Source organism: Anolis sagrei, chromosome 4 (genome assembly GCF_037176765.1).
Source record: "Anolis sagrei isolate rAnoSag1 chromosome 4, rAnoSag1.mat, whole genome shotgun sequence".
Lineage (NCBI taxonomy): Eukaryota > Metazoa > Chordata > Lepidosauria > Squamata > Dactyloidae > Anolis > Anolis sagrei.
Genome location: NC_090024.1, coordinates 238,735,779 through 238,756,450, shown reverse-complemented (window position 1 = coordinate 238,756,450; position 20,672 = coordinate 238,735,779). Strand labels below are relative to the sequence as shown.

General features: G+C 41.5%; 1 protein-coding gene across 3 annotated transcripts in view; it reads right to left on the bottom strand.

The window, feature by feature from the left end:
• The window catches only part of ZBTB46 (zinc finger and BTB domain containing 46), a 66,972-nt gene that overhangs the window by 4,660 nt on the left and 41,640 nt on the right, over positions 1-20,672 (bottom strand). For 2 of the 3 annotated variants that reach the window (XM_067468256.1, XM_067468257.1), the window contains exons 5-6: positions 19,792-19,843; positions 12,006-19,709 (exon numbers count right to left, since the gene is read on the bottom strand). In XM_067468256.1, coding sequence (XP_067324357.1) covers positions 19,150-19,709; positions 19,792-19,843 — 612 coding nt within the window. In that variant the 3' untranslated portion in view covers positions 12,006-19,149. Of the gene's footprint in view, positions 1-3,442; positions 3,619-12,005; positions 19,710-19,791; positions 19,844-20,672 lie in introns of those variants that run through there. The other variant, XM_060771898.2, reaches the window with a different exon arrangement.

Genomic DNA, 20,672 nt, shown 5'->3' with positions numbered 1-20,672 from the left:
CTTGGCAGGGGGTTGGACTGGATGGCCCAAGAGGTCTCTTCCAACTCTTTGATTCTATGATTCTATGATTCTATGATAATTCATTAAGGATATATTTAATTAGTGCACTATACCCTTGGCTATGTTTTGAATGCGTTTAACCTTTTTATACTAATGTTTCTCCACTTGTTCAACAGCTTTTTAAAAAATTGCACTATATATCACCTTAGCTATTGTCTTCTAACTTATATTGTAAGCTGCTTTGAGCCGCTTAATTGAGGGAAGGCAAGACAAAAATTAAATAAGACAGTACTTAGTACACTTTAATACAGAGATGGGCAAACTCCGGCCCTCCAGGTGTTTTGGACTTCAACTCCCAGAATTCCTAACAGCCAATTTTCAATTGGCCATAGGCTGTTAGGAATTGTGGGAGTTGAAGTCCAAAACACCTGGAGGGCCAGAGTTTGCCCATCTCTGTATTAAAGTGTACTAGGTGTTGGATCCAGGTGTTGGATCCAGGTGTTGGATCCAGGTGTTGGATTTTAACTCGTGGGAGTTAAAATCCAACACCTGGAGGGAAGGCCAAAGTTGTCCATCCCTTGTCAAAGGCTTTCATGGCCAGAATCACTGGATTGTTGTAGATTTTTCGGGCTGTATGGCCATATTCCAGAAGCATTCTCTCCTGACGTTTTGCCTACATCTATGGCAGGCATCCTCAAAGGTTGTAAGGTCTGTTGGAAACTAGGAAAATGGGGTTTATATATCTGTGGAATGTCCAGGGTGAGAGAAAGAACTCTTGTCTGTTGGAGTTGGGTGTTAATGTTTCAATTGGTCACCTTGATTAGCATTTAATGGCCTAGCAGTATTAAAAAAAACTCTAAAATCATAACGGTAAATAAAGAACAACATTCAAACACAGAGGAACTCCAGACAAGAAACAATCAGGGGCAGCTAATCACCTCTCAACAAAGGATTCCTCCAGGCAGTAAGAAGCCTGACCTTGAAACTGCTAGGCCATTAAATGCTAATCATTAAATGTTTTGTCTTATGTCTTTTATAACAGGCTGTGCTTTTTATTTAATTTTAGTTTGTTAAGTTAAATTCATATTTATATGTTGGGCTGTATAAATTTTTGTTAGTATGGATGTATTGTTGTATTTGGGCATTGAATGTTTGCCCTTTATGTTTGGAATCCACCCTGAGTCTCTTTGTGGAGATAGAGCAGAATATAAATAAAGATTATTATTATTGTATTGTCAAAGGCTTTCATGGCCGGAATCACTGGGTTGTTGTAGGTTTTTTCGGGCTATATGGCCATGTTCTAAAGGCATTTTCTCCTGACGTTTCGCCTGCATCTATGGCAAGCATCCTCAGAGGTAGTGAAGTCTGTTGGAAGTAGAAAATGGGTTTATATATCTGTGGAATGACCAGGGTGGGACAAAGGACTCTTGTCTACTGGAGCTAGGTGTGAATGTTTCAGCTGACCACCTTGATTAGCATTTAATGGCTTGGAAGTCCCTGGGGGGAATCTTTTGTTGAGAGTGATTTGATGTGTTGTAATTTTTGAGTACCCAATTTTCCTAGTTCCCAATTTTCCTAGTTCCAACAGACCTCACTACCTCTGAGGATGCTTGCCATAGATGCAGGCAAAATGTCAGGAGAAAATGTCTTTAGAACATGGCCATATAGCCTGGAAATTATTATTATTATTATTATTATTATTATTATTATTATTTCTTGTTCTTAAGAGTCAACAAACTGCATTGAATGATAAACCAGTCCAAGATACCCGCAATGCAATTAATAAGGCAAGTTCCTCTCACTTGACAAAGAAGAACCCTGACATGTGCACAACTTTAGCTGGAGGTACATTTCTGCTACCAAATGCCAGAAGGCAGGCCTACTCAAAGGAGGCCAAGTGAGGGGCATCTCCGAGGCAATCGCTCCCACGGCCAGATGGCTGGGCACTCAACCGCATGGGCAAGGCAGAGAAGCTGTGGGGTATGGGCTACTATGGCAACTGAAGCCCTTTTAACAGGTCAGGCTGCAAAACATGCTACCTGGTGTACATCTTTTACAATGCAGTTCCATTAGATGGTTGAGGAAAGCAACAACAACATGCGCTGATATTTCCCTTTCACAGCAAAAGCTGTTATTCATCTGTGTGTAGGGTTCTCCAATAGAAATTTGGTGGTGGAATGCATTCTTGTGAAGGGGATATAGGGCTTAGTCTCTGTTGTTGTTTATTCGTTCAGTCGCTTCTGACTCTTCGTGACCTCATGGACCAGCTCACGCCAGAGCTCCCTGTCGGCCATGGCCACCCCCAGCTCCTTCAGAGTCAAGCTAGTCACTTCAAGGATGCCATCCATCCATCTTGCCCTTGGTCGGCCCCTCTTCCTTTTTCGTTCCATTTTCCCCAGCATCATTGTCTTCTCTAAGCTTTCCTTTCTTCTGTGGCCAAAGTACTTCATCTTTGCCTCTACTATCCTTCTCTCCAATGAGCAGTTGGGCTTTTTCTGGAGGATGGACTGGTTGGATCTTCTGGCGGTCCAAGGCACTCTCAGAACTTTCCTCCAACACCACAGTTCAAAAGCATCTTCCTTCCTTCCTTCCTTCCTTCCTTCCTTCCTTCCTTCCTTCCTTCCTTCCTTCCTTCTGGTCCAGCTCTCACATTCATAGGTTACGACCATTGCTTTAACTATGCGGATCTTTGTTGCCAGTGTGATGTCTCTACTCTTCACTATTTTATTGAGATTGGACATTGCTCTCCTCCCAAGAACTAAGCATCTCCTGATTTCCTGGCTGCAGTCTGTGTTTGCAGTAATCTTTACACCTAGAAATACAAAGTCTGTCACGGCCCCCACGTTTTCTCCCTCTATTTCCCAGTTATCAATAATTCTTGTTGCCATAACCTTCATTTTTTTATGTTTAGCTGCAGCCCAGCTTTTGAGCTTTCTTCTTTCACTTTGGTGAGAAGGCTCCTCAGCTCCTCCTCGCTTTCGGTCATTAAAGTGGTGTCATCTGCATATCTAAGGTTGTTAATGATTCTTCCAGCAATTTTTACCCCAGCCTTGCATTCATCAAGACTTACATTTTTCAGGCTTGAGCTACGCAAGTGCTTGCAGAAAAGCAGAGAGAAGGAGAGAGACAAAGTTTGGAGTGTGCTCTCACTTCATGAGCTAATGAAGAAGTGCATCCACATGGACAAAGACAATTTTAAATCTCACATAAAAAGGACATTATGTGAGTCGATGTGATTGATCACATGATTGTGCATATGTTGTTCTAATTTATGAAAAGTAAACTACTTGTTCTTCATTGTTCATCTGTGTGGCATATTTTCTTTCTCTGGCAAAGCAGTTTGTGGGCTGATCAAATGTGAACTACATGTGGTTTATATTACGCCATAGAGTCCGCCAAAAAATGGAGGCTGGAATTTGAACACTCAAAGGCTCTGACTTACCAAGGTGTGCCGCTTCATGTGCTCCCGGCGAGTGAACTTCTTCCCGCAGGTTTCGCAAGGGTAGGGCCTTTCTCCCGTGTGGGAGCGCATGTGTCGCTTCAGGATGCACTGGTGCATGGCGGAGAAGCTGCAGTAGGGGCACTTGAACTTCTTCCTGATCACCGTGAACTCATTCACTGGAAGGGAAACATAACACAAGGCGGCTTAGAATTTCCTGCCTTGTCCGAGATTTTAAGTGCTTGCCCAGCCAAACACCTCTGAGAGACATACTATCCTTTCGCTCTGTAGAAATTTGGTGATGGCAGCCGCCATCCAGGGCAAAGCATTGAGAACTTCTTCTTTGCAAGTCCCTCTTACTTCTGCTCTAACCTAAGGGGTTGTAATGGATTAACAGAAGGAGGGAAATGTGAAATCTGCTTTCCCTTTCACCCCCAAAAATGTAGCTCCATTCCACAGGACTCCAAGACAAAGGGTAGGAAGACAGTGAAACAGTGTGGACTAGACACCTTTCTGGTGGGGTTAAACGCTTGTGCCGGCTGAACTGCTGACCTGAAGACTTGAAGGTCGGCAGTTTGAATCCACGAGACGGGATGAGCTCTTGTCTGTCAGCCCCAGTTTTCCATGTGGGGACATGAGAGAAGCCTCCCACAGGATGGTAACACATCCAGGCATCCCCTGCACAACGTTCTTACAGATGGCCAATTCTCCCACACCAGAAGCAACTTGCAGTATAGTCTCAATTCACTTCTGACACAATAAAAATATTTGTTCGCACATCACTCCAGTATATCTTTAGGCATGGGCAAAATTCTGCCATTCAGGTGTTTAGGACGTCAACTCTCACAATTCCTAACAGCTGGTAGGCTATTAGGAATTGTGGGAATTGAAGTCTAAAACACCCGGAGGGCCAAAATTTGCCCATGCCTGGTTTACAGCATTTACACAAAAGGGTTGTACAATACATTTGTTATTTAAACTAACTCAGAATCCATGAATCAGACCTTCTTTCTTTGTGGGAAGCTTGTCAATTCTTAGAGACAGTCTGCAGTATACAATCCACCATTTAGTTCAGTAATTCTGGGAGTTTTAGCCAAATACTTGGTGACTTAACTCTGGGACTATGATTTAGTGGGGGAGGTGTCCCATTAAAAGAAGGTTGACTAGAATGCTGCCCTAACAAAAAATGTTATCTTGTCTTCTTAATAGGAACACAGGAGTGTATTCGGAGATGTCTGAAAAGCTTTCAAGATTCCCCAATGAGAAAAGCGTGGGCCTAAAAGAGTGTACGCTAACACAAAGTGATGGGATCTGAACACTTTAACATGAAGAAATCCAGGAGCAGCAGAAGAGTTTTGCTGAGGAATAACTTAGCTTGACCTACATTACTGCTCAACCCCAGAACATCTAGCCAGAAAAGAATTGTTAACATGTTTGAGCCTCCTAATCCCATATTGCTGACCAAGAACAAGGTGCATCCATAATTTCCTTTTATATAAGTCATTCGAATAAGTCAATCCTAAACAAATACAGGCAAAGCCAAGCTGCCTCCAAAAGATTCTGCCACATCAATGCCAAACCGTTGTATACGTGCTAATTCAATTTTGGTGGAAATTATCTTTTTCCCCCCCTCAAAGCTTTCTTAAAGTTTTCTACAAGGCAAACCAGTCTAATAAATGGAAACATTGATAGAAGCCATAACACTTTTTCAAAACTGATGATTGCTGACAACCAATACATGCCCCTGCATCAGTAAGGAAAAGCAAATATTAATTGCATATTAGTTATGTTTATATCACATCTTCCTTCCAATGAGCTTTCACTGAATTTCGTGGCTCTGTGGGGACTATTGCTCCCAAACTTCAGGATGGTTTGCATCCTTTATCCCTCCACATTCCTTGAACTTCCCTTTTCCTAGTAAAAAAATAAAAAAAATAAATATGTGATTTGCTTCTGCTGTAAAATAATAAACAATAAATATTGACAAAATCACGATCTGTCAACTGCAAAAGGCCACCTTACTTGGATCTGCGCACATCATTCAAAAATACAGTCCTAAACGCTTGGGAAGTATTCGACTTGTGATTTTGTGATACGAAATCCAGCATAGAGATCTTGTTTGCTGTGACATACTGTGATTTTGTGTCAGTAAAATAATAATAATAACAATAACAATAACAATAATAATATATTTATAGACCGCCCTCTCTCCCCAAGGGGTTTCACATACAAAAAGGCAAACATCCAATGCCTTAATCAAATTGAAACACATCAAATTAATACAAAACAACATCAATAAACTTATGACAAAAAAGAACTAATATTAAACTGAAAAAATACAAATACTCAGATAAAACAAAATTTCACTATTACATAATGAACATTAAAGACATATACCCTGAAGGAATAAACGATTAAACTACATAAAAAGTGCCCATCATAATTGTGCTTTAAGATATACTGTAGCTGTCATAAAGCACAAATAAGTTAGCCAGTGTTCCAATGGAGTTGATTTAGGGTTTACTAGTCCTCCCCCCCCCCCCCCTCCATATGCTAAGGTGCACAAGTGTGTTTTCAGAAGTTTTTTGAAGGAGAGGAGAGTGGGGCCATTTTTGTTTCTTTAGGATGGGAGTTCCAGAGACAGGGAGCGATCCCAGAGAAGGAGCCCTATCTCATTCCCACCCACCGAGCTTGTGATGGGGGTGGGACTGAGAGCAGGGCCTCCTGTGCTGACTGCATTGCACAAGATGGTTTATATAGGGAGATGCAGTTGGACAAAAAGCCTGGGCTCGAACAGTTTACGGACTTTATAGGTAACGACCCCTTTAGATACTTCTCCCATTTACAGGCTATCATGAACGGCTTAATATTAAAACAAATACCACTTTTTCAAAACCAGAGGTGAACTTCTGACCACTGTAGTTGCCTACCTCTATTTGCTGTTGGTGTTTTCAACTTACAGCAATTCGAATGCAAACCTATTACAGGATCACTTGGGGCTTGCCTGGGGTCACCTGAGTCTTTCCATAGCTAAAACTGGGGTTCCAAAATCATAGTCCGACACTCAAACCACTACACCATGCTGACTGTCACTATACCAGCTCTATACTACAGCATAAATCAGGGATGCATTTTTGTTATGTCTATCTGCCATGAGCACAGATAGACACCTGTCAAGAGTGTTTTTTTAGTTGTATTTCCTTGTACGACAGAATGGGGTTGGATTGGATGATCTTGTGGTCTCTTCCAATTCCATGATTCTATGAATCTACAACTGTAATATTGCACTACTGCAAATAATGTTAGTATTTCCAAAATCTGGGTTGTTGTAGGTTTTTCCGGGCTATATGGCCATGTTCTGGAGGCAATTTTTCTCCTGACGTTTCGCCTGCATCTATGGCAAGCATCCTCAGAGGCAGTGTTAGTTATGTTTATATATGCCATAGATGCAGGCGAAACGTCAGGAGAAAAAATGCCTCCAGAACATGGCCATATAGCCCGGAAAAACCTACAACAACCCAGTGAAAGCCTTCGACAATACATTTCCAAGATCTGTTGAAGCACCAATAAAAAGAAGCAATAATCTGCTAAACCAAACTTCTCCCATCTAGTGTCCTCCAGTTGTGTCAGACTGCAACCTACACAATCCCTTGGCAGATCAGCACACCTTGAGGGCACCAGAAGGTTGCATTAGAGTACACCCTCTGTTACCTGTCCTACATACAGGTGGCTGAGATTCAATCAAAGCTTGTCTTGGCAATACACAGAATTAGGTCAGAAATAACTTTTTGTGAGCCACTGAACCAGAAATGCAACAACATACAAACAACTGGATCTAGGTCTGCACTCCACATCCCAGAAGTAGCCCTAGAATGAAATGACAGTTGTGTGGTATTACTATGCTGACTTCTTCAAAAGGAACCAAATAGGGAGTTTAGTAACCATGTTGTAGCAATCATCAGTAAACTATTGTTGAACATAGGAGGTTCATACAAAGTAATCAAGTGCACAATCTTGAATTTAATTGATCTTACACATAAGTTATTATAGTCCAAACCCTTGCATACCAAGTATTATAGGGCTCACATTTCATTTTTCACTTTTAAAATAATAATAATAATAATAATAATAATAATAATAATAATAATAATTTATTTATACCTCACCACCATCTCCCCAAAGAGACTCGGGGTAGCTTATATGAGGCCAAGCCCATCAGATACAAATACAACAAATGCATCAACAAACAAGCAAGCAAATAAAACAATATAAATAATGCAGTTAAACATATAAGCAATAACACACAAAAGATTTAAAAACATTATGGCTGGGCCAGATGTAGATTAAAATTTTTAAACCCTGGGTGTGTACAGAGTAGGGTATGTCTAGGCATGGGGGTTTTGAAGAGTGATATGGGGGGATCAATCCAACAGATAGATAAAGTGCTTCAGAGGACATATGGAAGGAAATTGGTCAGATCAGGCATTATTTCCTTCATAGTTTTGGATGGAAACTTAACAACAACAACATTAATATTTTTGTCTGTTAGTAATGCTGCTTCCTGTTGTCATGTTTTCCAGAGGAGCAACAGCACTCAGATGGACTCCGGGGAAAGTACGCTGACAAGAGCCCCAGGGCCCAATTTAGCAGAAGGGTTCACAGAGCCGCTGGGGAAACAGTCCCCCATCTAAACAAGCCTGCAAAGTAGGGTATGGTCTAACAAAACAGATGAAAATAGCAGCTTGGATGGTGTTTAATAAAAACAGTCACCTACCTACATTAATTCCTTCTAGTAGAGTAGCTTTATTAGTTTGTTCAGCAAACAATGCCAAAAAGTCTTACATGAACATCCTCCAGCATTTCACCCATGAAAACTGTGTGGCCAGCCAACATCAGAGGGTGGTCATGGTGACAAAAGAGCAACAAAAAGAAAGGGAGGAAAAGCACAAAAACTAGGAAAGGCTGCTGCAGTTTGTTTTAGTCTGAGCCTCCTGGGAAGGGCAAGATTTCTACTTCACCTTTCCAATGCTCCCCACACTGGCAAGTTAATAGGAGTACACATTTTTACACTTAATAATCTATATAAATAAAAATGTAGTGTTCGTTTGTGGGATTAACAGAACTCAAAAACCACTGGACGAATTGACACCAAATTTGGACTCAAGACACCCAACAACCCAATGTATGTCCTTCACCCAAAAAACCACCAAAAACACAGCAGAAGGGACTTAAAAAGCCCCAAAAAGCTAAATGATGAAAAGACAATACAGAAAAAAGGGAAGAAAGAAAGAGGGTGGGGGAGACAATAGGGAAAGAAAGAAGGAAAGGTAGAAAGAAGCATGGAAGCAAAGAGAGAAGGAAGGAAGGAAAGAGGTAGAGAAGGAAGGAAAGGGGGAGCGAAGGAAGGGGGGAAGATATAGAGAAAGAGGGAGGGAAGGAAAGAAGGAAAGAGAGAAGGAAAAAAGAGAGACAGCAGAAGAGAAAGAAAAAGGGGGAAGGAAGAAAAGAGATAGAGAAGGAAGGAAGAAGAGAAGGAAAGACGGGAAGGAAGGAAGGAAAAAGGTAGTGAAGGAAGGAGAGAAAGAAGGAGAGAAAGAGGGAACGTCGGCCACAGCAAAGCATGGGGGGTACAGCTAGTCACAATAATAATAATAATCATCATCATCATCATCATCATCATCATCATCATTATCTTAACTCCTCTGGGAGTTCTGGATTCAGACAGACAGAGTTTTGGAACATAATACTCTTGACCTCACAATCATGTTAAAAAACAAAGTATGGATAGTCGATGTCGCAATCCCAGGTGACAGCAGGATTGCAGAGAAACAACTGGAAAAGCTGACACAATATGAGGATTTAAAAATTGAACTGCAAAGACTCTGGCACAAGCCAGTCAAGGTGGTCCCAGTGGTGATCGGCACACTGGGTGCAGTGCCTAAAGACCTTGGCCTGCACTTAAACACAATCGGCGCTCACAACATTGCCATCTTCCAGCTGCAGAAGGCCACCTTACTGGGATCTGCACGCATTATTCGCCGATACATCACACAGTCCTAGACACTTGGGAAGTGTCTGATGTGTGATCCAATTCAACAGCCAGCAGAGTGTCTGCTGTGGACTCATCTTGTTATGTTTCAAATAATAATCTTTATTTATATTCCGTTCTATCTCCTCGAAGGGACTCAGGGTGGATTCCAAACATTCAATGCCCGAATACAACAAGAATACATCCATACTAACAAAATTTAAACAACCCAACATATAAACACAAATTATAACAACTAAAATTAAATAACAAACACAGTTTGTTGTAACAGACATAAGACAAAACATCAAACACTGAATGGAAACAATAATTTCCCATTTCCTTGGGGAAAATTGATTAATCATTGCTCAAGATATCTATTGAGCTGGTGGGGTGAGCAGGGCATGGATACGGATGGCAACTATTAATCAGAGGTATAATGGTAGTATTACCAACTACTATTCCTCCTTCTCGTAAGCCAGTGAGCAAAGGTATGCCTTCAGCTGTTTCTTGAAAGTGGGGAGGGAGGAGGCCATCTTTAACTCCTTAGGAAGGGAGTTCCAGAGGTGGGGGGCAGCCACGGAGAAGGCCCTTTCTCTCGTTCCCACCAGTGTGATGTCTCTACTCTTCACTATTTTATCAAGATTGGTCATTGCTCTCCTCCCAAGAAGGAAACGTCTCCTGGCTGCAGTCTGCGTCTGCAGGAATCTTGGCACCTAGCCCGAAAAACCTACAACCACCCAGTGATTCTGGCTATGAAAGCCTTCGACAATACAGTCCACTAAATGAACATCAACTGGAGATATTGAGGAAAAACCAAATCAAGAGTTAGATATTCTTCTGCAAAGTAGCACATTTTAAAGACCACGCACAAGTGTATCTTGGAGTACTAGACCCTCATATCTAAACAGTTATTGCCACACAATCGTTTCAAATACCCATCATTCTGACAGTTTAAACACAATTTGAAAAACTACCTACTAATATTTATCGTATTATTATTTAATGTTTAAGAGATTCATTATTATTGTGTCATAAGGCGGACAGGTTGAATGCCAAAATCCCAAATATTCCGCAATCCAAAACTGTCCACATGGTTGGCTGAGATAGTCACCTTTTCTTTCTGATAATTCAAATCATATGTTCTTTGTCTCATGCACAAAACTATTAAATTAAAAATATTATTTATTAAATCACCACAAGGCAATGGGCAAAAACTGTATCTGCAACATACATGAATCATGTGTTCAGACCTGGGTCCCACCTCCACAGGACCACTCTAACCCAACTCCTAAAAAGTTTTGACAAGGTGATCAAGACACAAGTTACTTGTGCAAAGTCCCCGAGAGTTGCCTAAAGGCTGCCCTTCAAAATCAAAGCTAATTCAGCACCGTTCTACCCCTGAAATAGAACAAGCGACTTTACTACAAAAGAAGAGCTCTTTAATTGTCAGTTTCCCAATGACAACTGAAGGCAGGATATAATACAGTCATTGTTGCCAGGGATAAGGCAATTCATTCCATGATCATCGTTATTCTAGTTCAGAATGTCAGCCAAACCTGATTGACCAGAGATAACGGCAGATCGAAAGTATTCCACCTTCAACTATAGACAATGGCCCATGGGATAATACCACTTTTGGAAATCTACTGTCCCTCAGAGGTTGTCTGAGGATGCTTGCCACAGATGCAGGCAAAACATCAGGAGAGAATGCTTCTAGAACATGACCATACAACCCGAAAAACCTACAACAACCCAGGCATGGGCAAACTTGGGCCCTCCCTCCAGTGTAACGGACTCCAACTCCCTCGATTCCTAACAGCCTCAGGCCCCTTCCTTTTCAAGGGTCCAAGTTTGCTCATACATGATCTAAGATCATCAAGAATGCTGACCGACAGGATCTGGGGGAGCAGGTTGAGCTCTCTCTGTCAGCTCCAGCTCCCCATGTGGGGACATGAGAAGAGTCTCCCACAAGGATAGTAAAACATCAAATATCCGGGCATCCCCTGGACAATGTCCTTGCAGATGGCCAATTCTCTCACACAACTTGCAGTTTCTCAAGTCGCTCCTGACACACATACAAATAAAACTACGATAGGTCAAAGAAACAAGTTACGTTTGGACATTAAAACATTGAAACCAAATTTAGGGCAGAACATGTGTATATGTGTGTAAACACTATTACACTTATTTCATTCTAAACCATTATTATTGTTGTTATGTATCACCTTATTCCCAGTTTAGGATTCAGTGTCTTACAGCAGTTGGGTCCCCAGATGTTTTGGCCTTTAACTCCCATAAATCCTAACAGCTGGTAAACTGGCTGGGATTTCTGGGAGTTGTAGGCCAAAATACCTTGGGACCCACAAGTTGAGAACCACTGTCTTACAGAAATTAAATATAATTAAAATTAAGAGCACCCGAAAGTTAAAAAGCAATTAAACCATCATAGAAATGGAACCAGCTAAAACAAATAGATGCCTTGAGCTGCTTTAAACAAGAGGAGAATATGAATAAAATAAATAAAATGAGACGACATGTACAGAAATCTTATGCATTTGCTTGACTGGTATTCAAATTAGTAAACTGCCTCACTACACTTTTTTTTTTGGTCCAATGGAACAACACATCAAATTTGGGGACCTTTTATTCAACCCATCTACGGAACCACTCAAAATTCACTGGTTAAGAAATACCCAAAGTCAAAATGTTTTTTCAATAGTTTTTTTTTTATTAAAAACTATCTCCAAGGACACATTTTTAGCTCTGTAAAACAGTATCACTAGAAATTATATTCCATAGTCTATTTCTCAATTTCACAGTACTGGAAACATGCCTGCTTTGAAGCAGTGAACTGCTTCGTGAAGGTGCCATAGTACAGGTAGTGACAACATACAATCAGTTTAATACACACATTAAATTATATTTAAAGGTTAACTTAAAACACACACCGTGGGACCAAAGAGCAGCAATATTTGGAAACTAAAAATGACACTGGTGCTTTTTGAGCTATAAAGCTTGATTTTGGAAGGTGTTCTATCTGAATGAGAAAAGCTTTGGGCATCCGGACTAGAAAGTATCCTGAATATCACCAAGGAATACATTCTTACATCAATGTTACAGTCTTTCAACAAAGAATGGTCAGATAAATATAAACGCAGTGCTTAAAAAAAAACGAGTAGGTAACCTGCCTGTACCATGGAGAAGGGACAGCTATGCTAGATTGTTGTAGGTTTTTCGGGCTGTGTGGCCAAGTTCTAAAAGCATTCTCTCCTGACATTTCGCCTGCATCTATTGCAGGCATCCTCAAAGGTTGTGAGTTCTGTTGGGAACTATGAAAATGAGTTTATATATCTGTGGAAGGTCCAGGGTGGGAGTGTAAGAGATTGTGTTCCAGGCGGTCATAGATATGGTGAGCTTGTGGTGTTTTGAAAGTCCTTTTGGCTGTGAGAAATTGTGGGGTACTATCTATGTTTCTGCAATGAAGAAGGAAAGTCAGAGAGCACAGTAGATGTGCTTTCCTGTTCCTGAGTTGTTCCAATTTTTGTGTGCCTTCAAACAGTTTCTCCCCGTAGAGATGTTCAATGATGCAGGCGAAACGTCAGGAGAGAATGCTTCTAGAACATGGCCATACAGCCCGAAAAACCTACAACAACCCAGTGATTCCGGCCATGAAAGCCTTTGACAGCTAAGCTAGAGTTTGACTTGCAACTATGTACTAATCAATCATCCCAAAGAAACGAATGGACAACTGATATGAAATACAAACCAGCACCAATTTCTCTAACCTGAGAAACACTGGAATTGGGTCACTTTCCCACTGCATAACTCAGATAATCCTTTTGAATAGAGGTAGTTTAAAATTTTACAGTTGCATAATAGAGTAAGTCATACAGCTAGCATCAAATAAAAGTATTTTGTTCCCATTATTGGTTACAGTTTTGATAAGTAATTTACTACAGTATTGAAAAGCAAAATCTTTGTATTACTTGTTCTGCTGCTTGTTACCTTGTTATTACTATCCTATTATAAACGAAAAAAGAGATAATAGAATCATAGAGTTGGAAGAGACCTCGTGGGCCATCCAATCCAACCCCATTTTGCCAAGAAGAAGAAAAATCCCATTCAAAGCACCCCTGACAAATGGGCCATCCAGCCTCTGTTTAAAAGCTTCCAAAGAAGGAGCCTCCACCACACTCCGGGACAGAGAGTTCCACTGCTGAACGGCTCTCACCATTAAGAAGTTCTTCCTAATGTTCAGATGAAATCTCCTTTCTTGTAGTTTGAAGCCATTGTTCCGCGTACTAGTCTGCAGGGCAGCAGAAAACAAGTTCACTCCCTCCTCCCTATGACTTCCTCTCACATACTAATACATGGCTATCATGTCTCCTCTCAGCCTTCTCTGAGAGCCAGCTCTTCTCATACCCAGCTCTTTAAGCCGCTCCTCATAGGGCTTGTTCTCCAGACCCCTGATCATTTTAGTCGCTCTCCTCTGGACACATTCCAGATTAGAGTCAGCATCCTCCTTCAATTGTGGTGCCCAGAATTGGACACAGTATTCCAGATGTGGTCTAACCAAGGCAAAATAGAGCATGGGTAGCATGACTTCCCTTGCCAAAAATGCCTTTTTAAAACATCACTTTAAAAAACCCTAAAAACATTACTGTCATAGTTTGCTGTGAGTTTTCTGGGCTGTATGGCCATGTTCCAGAAGCATTATCTCCTGATGTTTCACCCACATCTATGGCAGGCATCCTCAGACCTCACAACCTCTAAGGATGCCTGGCATAGATGTGGGCAAAATGCCAGGAGAGAAAGCTTCTGGAACATGGGCAAACAGCCCGGAAAACTCACAGCAACCCAGGGCCTTCCATACAGACATATAACCCAGAATATCAAGGTAGAATAACCAACAATATCTGCTTTGAACTGGAATATCTGAATCCACACTGCCATATATCCCAGTTTAAAGCAGATAATGTGGGATTTTATTCAATTGTGTGGAAGGGGCCCCAGTAATTCCGGCCATGAAAACACATTATTGTCATCATTTTGAAGCCCAGATACAGAGACAAGCTTGTCCCATGATAACGTTTCACAAACTACACTTTCAAGTTGACAAGGAATAGTTCTTCTTAGTTTAAATAAGGCAATAAAATATTCCCAGATTATTCATTGCTTTTAAAACACAAGTACACCTAAAATAAATAAATAAGATATAAAAATAAATAAAGCATAGGGCAGGCTAACAAGATATAGATGAGTCAACTAAAATCAGGGGCACAGAAAGGATTTGAGTTCATGCCAGCCCTCGATCATTTTAATTGATGGAACAGAGGTAAATAAGAATGGAAAAAACTTTGGATTAGAGATTGATTTAGTTGCTCTAAAAGAGGTATCAGTGTTCTATGTATATACAGATCAACGCCAGCCATGCTCATCCAGATAGAGATCAGAAATAAAAGTAGCACAGCAATGATAAGGTCAAGAGCTAAGCAAGCACGGACCTTGCTGGGGAAGGTTAACTTTGGGGGCAAGGGCGCTGGGAGAAAATGACATTTCCAGGGCTTCGAGTAACTGTCTTTCACTGGTTTAATGAGCACACACAGGTTTAATGAGCATGTTTCCTGAAAGTGTTACTGATATGACAAATAAAGCATATCTTCCAATATTTCACAGAGGGAAACCATGATATCAGAATGTGGTTAAGATGGCAAAAGTTAATAATGTGGAAGAACAAGCCAGCCGAGAGACCTAGCAGCAGTTTGCTTTGCCTAAGCTTGCTGGAAAGGGGTTTCTCTATTGCTGCCCTGGAGACTAGGATGTGGAACAAAGGCTTCAAACTAGAAGAAGGCCGAATCCACCAGAACATGAGGAAGAACTTCCTAACTGTGAGAGCAGTTCAGAAGTGGAACTCTCTGCCCAGAAGTGTGGTGGAGGTTCCTTCTTTGGAGGCTTTTAAACAGAGGCTGGATGGCCACCTGTCAGAGGTGCTCTGAATGCGATTTTCCTGCTTTTTGGCAGAATGGGTTGGACTGGATGGCCCACAAGGTCTCTGCCAACTCTATAATTCTATGACATGTGGGGCTGCCTCTGAAAAATGCTTGGAAACTTCAGCTGGTCCAAAGATCTGAAGCTAGGTTGCTCACTGGAGCTGGCTAGAGGGAGTGGACAACTCCCCTCCTGCAAAAGCTCCTATGGCTGCCAGTCTGTTTCCAGGCATAATTCAAAGTGCTGGTGATGACCTTTAAAGATCTAGATGGTTTAGGTCCAGCCTTGTATGAACCTGTCCATGCCCTGAGATCCCCTTCAGAATAGGCCCTTCCTTCTCTTGGTCCATCTCAAGCTCAGTTGGTAGGAACGAGAGGGAACACAGTCTTCCTTCTTGATGGCAAATGCCCCTCAACTCTGGAACTCCCTTCTTCTTAGGGAAGCCAGAATGACTCCTTCCTGCTGTCCTTCCTTTCTATTCAGACTGGCTTTTAAAGATAAAGGTTTTTAAGACTAAACCAGGGGGTGCTGTTCTTTATGCAGTGCAACAGGTTTTTGTGTACATACATAAGGTTTTAATTTATACATTGTGCAATTTTGTTGATTATCTGCTTTGAGTTTCCTTGAAAGAGAGAAAGCGGGATGCAAATACTATAAATAAATAAGAAATAAAGGTAAAAGGTAAAGGTTTCTCCTTGACATTAAGTCTACTCGTGTCCGGCTCTGGGGGCTGGTGCTCATCTCCATTTCTAAGCCAAAAACTGGCGTTGTCCATAGATGCCTCCAAGATCATGTGGCCGGCATGACTGCATGGAGCATTGTTACCTTCCTGCCGGAACGGTACCTATTGTTCTACTCACATTTCTATGTTTTCAAACTGCTAAGTTGGCAGAAGCTGGGGCTAACAGTGGGAGCTTACCCTGCTCCCCAGATTCGAACCGCCAACCTTTTGGTCAGCAAGTTCAGCAACTCAGAGTTTGAACTTGCTGTGCATCACTTTGATATGTGTCTCTAGTTTTTCCTGTGGAAAAACGAGGAGTCAAATCAGTGACAATTCTTTTAAAAAATGTAAACAATGTATCACAATGTTGAATGCTTCAAATGGGTGCACAATTTTACAGCAAAGATTGTCTAAGATTCTAGCATAAACCCAGTAGAACCAAAGCCCAAGATATACTACCAAGCTATACTTTGCAAAGCCCAAGATATGCTACCAAAATACACAGCATCCCCCAAGATATACTGAATGTATTTTAATCCAATACACAAAACAGCCTCTCAAGGATAGCCATTATTTTGGGCTGTAACACTTGCTTCCTCTTCCTAACACACACATACAATTCCTGGAGATACAGGGTGTTTTCTCTAAACTACCGATATCCTATTTGCTAATCCTTGCCTGCCTTGCTGTGCTGTCTCTTCTCCTCACCTACTGTTTGTTAAAGAGCAAAATAAATTATTTAGCAGCTGCCAGACTGTAAAATTGCTGGCTAGCTGTGCTAATTAGAATACAGAAAGTATTTGCTTGCACAACCATAAACCACCCAAAATAAAATTTTGCTAGTCAATACAGACAATTTAAACTATTATTAGTTTTAAAAAAAACGATCCAAAGGCAGGATTTTTCATCTTTTTTTGGATTCTATCCATATAATAGAAAGAAATTATAAAGATATTAAATGTAATCCCAGAACTGAAAAACTAAGATTATTTAGCAACTATTTATGAAGAATTGGTGATAAGCGAACTCCATATTCATTGGTTTCCAAATCTTTCCATAGACAATTGCACAGATGAAACACCTTTTCCAGCAGTGCAACTTTTCTATTGTAAAACAGGATAGCAGAGACATACACTTTCTTTGGGATAACAGGAAGTAGGATATCTGAGAATGCCTGCCATAGATGCAGACAAAATGTCAGGAGAGAATGCTTCTGGTGCATGGCCATTCAGCCCAGAAAACTGGCAACAACCCAGTGATTCCAGCCATGAAAGCCTTCGACAATACAAAGTTATTGTCTTTGGATAAAACCTTTTGCTATGAGAAAATTCCAAATAAAAAGTGTTTTAGGCTCTTTTCGAACAACCATTAATAAAACACAGCCCTATTAGAAATTAGAAGGAACTTTTTGACAATGACAGTAGTTTGGCAATGGAACCAATTGCCTAGAAAAGAGATGATGTGTCATTTTCTGGATGTCAGGCAGCTCCCTGCTGGGGATGTTTTAGCTGCAGATCCTGCAGTGAGTGGGAGGGTTGCTTTCCAGCAAATGTAAAACCAAGTTACTTTTAAGTGCTGATCAAATAGTTGTTTCCCACTTACAGTGATGAACCCCCAGAGTGCAATGGGTTAAACCTTTGTGTCAGCAGGACTGCTGACTGTTTGAATCTGGGGAGAGCGGGTTGAGCTCCCCCTGTCAGCTCCAGCTCCCCATGCGGGGACATGAGAGAAGCCTCCCACATAGATGGTAAAACATCAAAAATCCAGGAGTCCCCTGGAAACGTCCTTGCAGACAGTCAATTCTCTCACACCAGAAGTGACTTGCAGTTGCTCCTGACACACACACACACACAAGAAACTTACAGTGACCCTAAGGTGAATCATGGGATCTTCTTGGCAAGCTTTGTTTGGAGTTTGTTTGCTCATGCTTCTCTCTGAGGCCGAGAGAGTATAACATGTGCAAGGTGACCCAGTGCATTTCCATGGCCCCAATCTCCAGAATCCTAGTGCAACACTCAAGCGACTACATCACAACAGCTATTATGCTTACAATATAAAGCTTTAAATTACTCACTCTGTATAAAAATCTTTTTAAAAAACAGAGTATAAAAATAAGACATTTCATCCTAAGAAAATGATCCCTTAATCATACATTTCTATCTGATCCTGAAATCTGAAGATCATCTTAATTCATAGACTTATAGAATCGTAGAATCATAGCGTTGGAAGAGACCTCATGGGCCATCCAGTCCAACCCCCGCCAAGAAGCAGGAAAATCACATTCAAGCACACATGGCCATCCAGCCTCTGTTTAAAAGCCTCCAAAGGAGCTTCCACCACACTCCAGGGCAAGAGTTCCATTGCTGAACGGCTCTCTCACACAGTCAGGAAGTTCTTCCTTATGTTCAGGTAGAATCTCCTTTCTTGTAGTTTGAAGCCATTGTTCCACTGCGTCCTAGTCTCTAGGGCAGCAGAAAACAAGCTTGCTCCCTCCTCCCTATGGCTTCTCCTCACATATTTATACATCATGTCTCCTCTCAGCCTTCTCTTCTGCAGGCTAAACATTCCCAGCTCTTTAAGCCACTCCTCATAGGGCTTGTTCTCCAGACCCTTGATCATTTTAGTCGCCCTCCTCTGGACACATTCTATTTGTCCAGTTTTACCATTTCTTTGAGTGTGAGCCACAGAACTTGGAGGTGAAGTGTTAAGACTCCAGTTCATTATGTAGACCAAGCATGGATCAACTTTGGCCTTCCAGGTGTTTTGGACTTCCACAACTTCTAACTGGCCATTAGGAATTGTGGGAGTTGAAGTCCAAAACACCAAAGTTTGGAGGGCCAAAGTTTGACATTGCTTGATCCCTGCCTTCCTATCATTCAATACTCACAGTGCACTATTGGCAGGATCTACTGGCCTATAAGTAAATTTCTAAGAGCTCAACCTCACTCTCTCCACAGCCCAACAACTTTCTTACTCATCATCATCTGATTCCTGACTTTGATTGATACTATTTAGAAGCTCTTCTGCTATTGGCTGCGTGGAAGTCAGATAGCAAACTTTCATATGAGTAGTGCAATTTTTCTGGGTGCCAAAACCCTTCCCACAGAAAAGACACATGAATAGCCGTTCACTGGAGTGTACAGACATAAGATGCCGATTCAAGTCTGTTTTGTCTCGGAACAGTTTGAGACAGTGAGGGCATTGCATCTTCTTCCGGTTGAAGTGGATGGTTTTCTCATGTCGATCCATGTTGGATTTGAGGGTGAAGCTTGCAGGACACTTTGGGCACCGGAAGCGAGCAAACGGACCAGGAGACGTGCGCCCAGAAAGACCAGCCAGCACCGGCTCAGAATAGTCAGCTACGTCAAAAGGGATAATCATAGGGAAAGTATGTTCCTGAATGTGTTCTTTCAGTTTTTCCACACATTCAAATATCTTCCTGCAGAAAGCACAAATCAATTTCTTGGGTGCAAGAGAATCCAAGAGCTCATGGCCCAAGTCCACATCTTCAGACTGTGAAGCAGTCATATCTAAAACAGGAAGGCAAAGAAGATTAGGTTTGAATTGTTACAGACAGAATCATTAAACTTGAGTATTATTCATTCCACTTACCTGTGTCTGAGCTCTCTGCCTGCCACAATGCTAGGAATCCATCATAGATGACCTGCACAGAAAAGTCATGACCATTGATTGGGCAATTAAATTCATGAACACTCAAAAAATTATTTAACATACCGAATCTGATCTCTCTCAAATATCATACTATTAAATACCTCTTGAACCTTGGATTAATATTGTTCCAGAGGCACACATTTTAGTTAATTTTGTACCTTTTAAAACACAATTTAGGTAATTTGATTACTAGAATTAAGTGCTCTTTTGCAGCAATTTCCTAGTCACAGCATATTCAGACTTCTAATAAAACTCATTACAGGTGCTGAGGAGCTGTAATTATTTTTCTGTTTCAGCTTGTGTTGGATGGGGTTACACTCCCCCTGAAGACGTAGGTTCACAGCTTGGGTGCGATCCTGGATTCATCGCTGAGCCTGGAACCCCAGGTCTCGGTGATGACCAGGGAAGCATTTGCACAGGTAAAGCTTGTTTGCCAGCTGTGCCTATACCTTGGGAAGTCTGACTTGGCCATGGTAGTCCACGCTCTGGTTACATCCCGTATAGACTACTGCCTTCAAAAACTGTTTGGAAGCTTCAAATGGTCCAGCGGGCAGCAGCCAGGTTTCTAACAGGAGCAGCACTCAGGGAGCACACAACTCTGCTGTTGCGCCAGCTCCACTGGCTCCCAATTTGCTACTAGGCACTATTCAAAGTGCTGGCTTTGGCCTATAAAGCCCTAAATGGTTCCGGCCCAACTTACCTATCTGAACATCTCGCCCCTTATGAACCTTCCAGGAATTTAATATCATCTGGGAAAGCCCTGCTCTCGATCCTGCCTGCCTCACAGGCGTGTTTGGGGGGAATGAGAGACAGGGCCTTCA